General features: G+C 43.0%; 1 protein-coding gene across 1 annotated transcript in view; it reads right to left on the bottom strand.

Moving 5' to 3' along the window:
* Positions 1 to 368: 368 nt before the first annotated feature.
* ROCK2 (Rho-associated, coiled-coil containing protein kinase 2) overlaps positions 369 to 6,000 on the bottom strand; it is a 50,842-nt gene continuing 45,210 nt past the window's right edge. Inside the window, exons 28-33 of the mRNA XM_010149700.1 lie at positions 4,439 to 4,509; positions 3,453 to 3,541; positions 2,938 to 3,016; positions 2,464 to 2,725; positions 1,629 to 1,842; positions 369 to 486 (exon numbers count right to left, since the gene is read on the bottom strand). Coding sequence (XP_010148002.1) covers positions 369 to 486; positions 1,629 to 1,842; positions 2,464 to 2,725; positions 2,938 to 3,016; positions 3,453 to 3,541; positions 4,439 to 4,509 — 833 coding nt within the window. The remainder of the gene's footprint in view (positions 487 to 1,628; positions 1,843 to 2,463; positions 2,726 to 2,937; positions 3,017 to 3,452; positions 3,542 to 4,438; positions 4,510 to 6,000) is intronic.

The raw sequence follows: 6,000 nt of genomic DNA, 5'->3' as shown, positions 1-6,000 counted from the left end.
GCCAGAGTTAAACCACGACAATGGTTATAATAAAAGTCTAATAATTTAAAATCCAAATTATGAGGGTGAATCTCTTTCAAATATCCACAGTAAATCAAAGACTGCGCGGTAGTTAGGAGGGAAGCGAAATTACGTTACTTTTGAGTCGTTTCACTATGCATTTCCACACGTCACCAATGTTCTTTTAAGATCCAGCTCCTTGCTGCGTAAGGCCCTTCAGTGGTAAGAGCAGTGTCGCAGCAGGAGCACGCTCACACCCTGCCGCTGCTCTGCCCACTCCCCCAACCCTGTTGCCAGCCAGCCAGGTTTTTTCTGGCCACAGAACCAGGGAGAGAACACGCCCAGCCAGCACCGAGTTCTCTGCGGGGTTAAAGCGCGAAGCCCTGGCTGCTGCCACGAACGAAACCCATCAGACCACGCTTCTCACAGGCTGTCAGCAACTGGGGACTGGGACAACCAAGTCCTCCAGGTGATGCAGAAAGCAAACTGCAAGGAAACAGAAATTCCATACGGTGCAATCACGTAAACACTGCCTGCGGAACGTTATCACTCCCACAGCCCAGCATTTTGCTCCCTAAAACTGATCCACTAGTCGTTTACTGGTTCTTGTATGGACATTTTTGTCCCAGATTAGAAACTCGGCAAGACTGCTCTTTTGGGAATCACGAGACATGATCATGAGTCCTTCCACACTGAATAAGGGATTGAAACCAGTTCTCCCACCTTCTGACAAGTGCTCCAGCTCCTTGACCGGGGTCAAGAACTTGACTTGAGGGGTGGTGACCCCTCCTCACCCCCATGCTCCTGCTCCCTCACAAAAGGCGTGCTGATGCTCAGGCGGGTGCCCACCACTGCAGCAGCCAGCTCCAGGCTGTGCAGCCCACCAGGGCAGAGGTGCCAGTGACATTCATCTGCACCAGCTCGTCACTGCTCACGTCCAGGAGCGTGCTGTACACTCCTTTCCTCCACCCAGAGGACGCAAATGCTGAAAACAACTCCTCCTAATTATCAACTGTAAATGGAGTCAGAGGTGGATACACACACCTGGTCAGAGGAAACAAACCCTGATGCGCGGATCCGCAACCTGGCATGTAACCTCAGAGGGGGGCAGGAATTCCAACACATGCCTCCAAACCAAGCAACAGGAAACAAAGGACGTGTCGTTCGCTACGTGTAAAGCCTTCTAGACTGCCTCCTGAAGGCCTGTACTTCTCTGCAGGGTTCATCAGAGCCACAGTCACCTGACTTCACCGCTCAACTTCCCACCAGGTACAGCAGAGACCATCTTGAAACTTGTTAAAACTTTTTTAGTATTTTTAAACCTTCTCACCAATGCGTTGCCTAGTTAAACCCCATTTTCCCTACTGCTGCCAGTGCACGGGAACTATTAGGCTACAGAGAATGTTACACCTAAGAGCAACAGCGCGATGGCATCGACAAAGCGGTAACACAATGCCCTTTAAACACGGGAACAAAGGACTAACTTCCAATAACGGAGGTTTATAGAAGGTGACCTGCTGGATCTCACGGCAGTAGCCCACATCATCTGTGATCCATTAGCAGCACGCACAGCACTAACTGTAGTAAAACATTTAACACAATAAATTAAATGGCAGCTCTTGTGTCACCTTGGTTTGTTTGGCGGAAGCTGTCGACTTGGTCGTCTGATGGACTGGTTTGGCTGTACCTTCATGGAAGTTCTGGGAGAAGATCGAGCAAAGGGATCTGGTGCCGGAGGCTTCTTGGGTATTTTTTTCACCAGTCGGCTCACCCATTTTTGCTGCTCTTCCGTAGAATTAGCTAACAGTAGTAGATTCTTTGCCGTTGAAATATCATAATACACTGTAATAAGAATTTTGAATATAAAAATGGATATTGTTATTATTCTGAACACGCCCCCACGTCAAAAATCAGTTGTCAGGTTACCATACTCTCACAGTCAACATGAAGTCAGCAAAGAAATCAAAAGCAAAGTGAACCAGAATTTTGCCAAACTTGAGGTTTCCCAGCTGCTGACAGCACCTCCTCCAACTTAGTACTATGGAAGATACACACAATCACACAGGAAAAAAACAAGGGATGGTAACACAGAGAGGTGTGCCTGAGCCCCAGGAATTCTGTCACACGAGTCCCATGGAGGGAACTCGACCAGCTGTCCCCTATTTCGTAACACGCACCAACGCCGCCGTTCCGCACAGCGGCGTCACACAACACCGTGTGAGCAGCCGTACAGCTATCACGCGCCGCTGCCTGAGGCTGACGGCACCACAGGCATGTTAGTGTCTCAGCCACGCACCACTAACCCACAGCAGCCAGCTGATCCTTGCGTAGCCACCCCTAGAGAGGTTCCGACGGCTCCAGGCTGGTAAAAGTTGGTGCCAGACCATCCCTGGAGCCCTCCGATCTCCCAGGATGCCTTGCGACGCCAGCGCCTGCACGCATATTCAAATACTTGCTCTTTACCTTTGCAAGGTGCTATAATCTCTTCTTTTTTATCCATGTGATCTTTGTGACATTTGATATGGCAACGGCGACATTCCAGAGCAGGAGGAGGTTTAAACATATGCCACAGAGGCTTCATACAAGCTTCACAGTTGGTCGGAAAGTGATAAAGAGTAGGTATAAACTCATGTCCTTTGTGACAAATGTAATTTGACTTCTCTCCCATGGGCTCCACAGGAAATTCCTGTTCCTTTTTGCTCTCTCCTTCATTAGCATATAGAATCTAGAATCAAAGCAAAATAATCTGAGTACTCCCGGAGGACAAATGTAAATCCAGAATAATTATCCAAGCAGAAAGATTAAAGAATTACACTGGAATTTATTTTTTCCAGTAATTTTCTAGTAAATATTTCATTAGACAAAGTTATGAAAATACTTTTGACAATGTGTGAAACACTATGTTTGCTCCACTAGAAGCAAATTATTACTGGATACCTGGAATATCCTCGGAATTTCCTTGGCATCAGCTCTGTACACATCAGTCTGAGTGACTGGTCGGACATGGAAGAGTTTGCTATGGGAAATTAGTTTAATAAAGATGAAAATTAGCGTTACTAAAGTGATAAATTTAAATGGACAGATGAAGTTAGGGCACAACATGTCACAGTAACTTAGAGCCAGTAAAGATTTGTCAGTACAAATTTCTAATCACTGGATTAAAGTCCTATCCTTCAATCCTGCACATGAATTTCCAAAAACCCTATATAAACAGGCACAAGTATCCTGTTATATTTGGGAAAAAAAAAAAAAAAAGAAAAAAAACACCTAAACCAAACACACCCACACACCGCCCCCAAAACCCAACAATTTCACATTTGCACTGGAAAAGAAACATCATGTGATTCTGATGACCACCAGTAGCTTTCTAACACAATCCTCTCCCCACACCCCAACCTCTCAATAGCCACATTCTGAAAATCAGAGAAGGAATGTCACATGACAATACTTACTCTATATCTAATACCATGTAGGGATTAGATTGTTCTTTATCTTGTTCGCTGTCATAGAATAGGATCTTCTTGCTGCTTACAATTACGTACTGTTAGGGGACAGAAGACGACAAAACACACGTCTTAAAGCAGCTCATCGCAGATGTCAAAGATGTCACAGCAATATTTTTCTAGAGTTTTATTAAATGGTAAATGGACAACAGTGGTAATGTATGCCAAGTACGTGATTTGCCAATAAATTCTTTGCACAACAAACTAAATTCTGATTACCTGATAAATCACTCTATGTTATCAGATTGATATTTAAACAGATTTAAGTATCTATGAAGAGATGAAAGTCTAGAAGAAAGGAAGATAAAAGCTTTTCATTTCTATTTTACTGATTTAATTTTCACTCAGCGAGAGTGAAGCCAGCGAGAGTAATCTTATGATTCCTATTCCACGTGTGCAGTACACAACTAACACGGATCATACTCAGAGATCACTGTTACGCTCCCCAATTTTCATAAAGAAGTTAGTTACCTAGAAGACCTCCTATTTCCAGAATGTTGCCCAGAGTGAACAGTTTGAGCAGAAAGTGAACTTGTATGAAAATGTGTATGCTACTCTTTGGGGGAAAAACCCATCGAAGTGATAACTGAAAAGCAGTAAACAAGCGAAGGCTGCAGAAGGCAGATCAGTAGTTAGTTTTACCTCCTAAATAAAGGATTTGTCGAGGGCACTGGCTTCCAGACTGCTGGATTCCAGCCACGTAATACTGCTGAGAATGCTCACGACAGAATATACAAATGTTTGAAGATCATGGATGGCTGTTCTCACCTCTGTCTGGATAAAGTGTCTTAACCTGCCACGCAGGCACAGCTGTAGCAGCTAACATTATGTTATACATTTAAGTAATGAGAGAACATACTAAAGTGCTGAAAACCTTCACTAAGTGTAAAATCCAGATGGCGCATGAAAGGAGATGGGAGGTTCGTTTTCCTTACCTTTTTAACCCATCCAAATTTCTTGGTGTTATTTCTAACAGGCAGTGACAGCCAGCCCTCCAATCTGGATTCTGAAAACAGTTCCATATTATAACATAAATACTCACAAAACATTATTCTTGAGACTACTGTGCATTTAAAAATAGTTATCAAAAGATCAGTAATAAAGCAAGAGAGCAAACATGACAACACAAACTATTTAAAACCATAAGGTCTTGGAAAGTATTTAACAGTAAATTTTCAGGAATAAGTTAAATCATGTATTCCCTAATACAGCCAATCACTCACAATGCAGCCAGAAAACACTAGTAGGCACGAGGAAGAAGGGGAAGAGCAAACTTGCAATTATAGCACACACATTCACTTTAGTAACCTTTTTTCAATGCTTATGTCTGTCAACCTTTACCTCTCAAAACAGCATCTGAAGGTATTAGTACAGCCCACAATGTCCAGTTCAAGACAAAACAAGGCAAACTACCATTACCAATGAACCTATGTCTTCTATACCCCAGGTAAAACTCCACAAGTTTAGTATTCTGGTTTCTATTTTTTTTCTTTTCCTCTGCAAATTTTTCTTTTTCCTAATTTTGCCTAAATCTCCTTAGGCTTTCTGTTTCAAAATAAGTAATTTTTGGCTAATCCTTAGGCCTTGCCGAAGTTCAGCTGCCCTTCCACACGCTTGCAGAATTTTACATTACACTGGCACGTTGGTCAGACTGGATTTGTCAACAGTCCTAACAGCTCAGCTGTAGTGTGACACACACACCCCTCAGCAGCAATGACAGGTTCACCTGGATCACACTTTCCTAGTGCTTGGTAGTACCCAGTATCTCATGGCCTTTGACCCTACTGCTGTAGTTACACTTACCACAGGAATTTCTTTCCCCTATGTTTTATTAAAAGGAACTACTCAGTTGCATACTATTCTTCTGAGGAGTTTCCCTAGCAGCTACCTTCTGCTGTTCACAAGGAACCTCCAAGTCCAAAATTCTGATGCCTCCAGTATTAACAAAGACAAAACCACAAGAACAGTTGTTTTGTTCATGCCTCAAAAATGCAAAAGGAATTTTCTTTCTCCTCAAAGGGCATTTGCCAACTCTTCTCCATGTTTAACATATCGTAACAGATAGTAATTAGTACATCACGTCGTTCTGTAACACACATTTTGCCTTATACCAGCCACTTTAAAATGCTCCTCTCAACTACACCTGATACAAAGGGCAGCATGCACAACACTGATGCAAAAAGATGCTTCCCCACATCCAGAAAATGTGTAGTTTATTAGTGGTGTGAAACAAACCCCAGTGCATTCATGTATTTCCTATTTTTCTCCGTAATCTTTAATACGAAAAAGATACGCATGAAATTGGACAAAATGAAGAGTTTCTGGTTACACCTCTTCATTTCTGGTGTTCATTCTACACTAGCATATCAGAGAAAGGGCAAAATACTCCAGAATTTTCATAGTACATGCTTATAAGCACTAGGAAGGGGAAAAGAACCCCAAAACAGAGCCATCATACCTCAAATCTGTTGTAATCACGTCAGCAAAAAGTCCTAGC

Source organism: Eurypyga helias, unplaced genomic scaffold (assembly GCF_000690775.1).
Source record: "Eurypyga helias isolate BGI_N326 unplaced genomic scaffold, ASM69077v1 scaffold6104, whole genome shotgun sequence".
Taxonomy (NCBI): Eukaryota; Metazoa; Chordata; class Aves; order Eurypygiformes; family Eurypygidae; genus Eurypyga; species Eurypyga helias.
The sequence above is the reverse complement of the archived record's forward strand: the minus strand, read 5'-3'. Positions and strand labels throughout refer to the sequence as shown.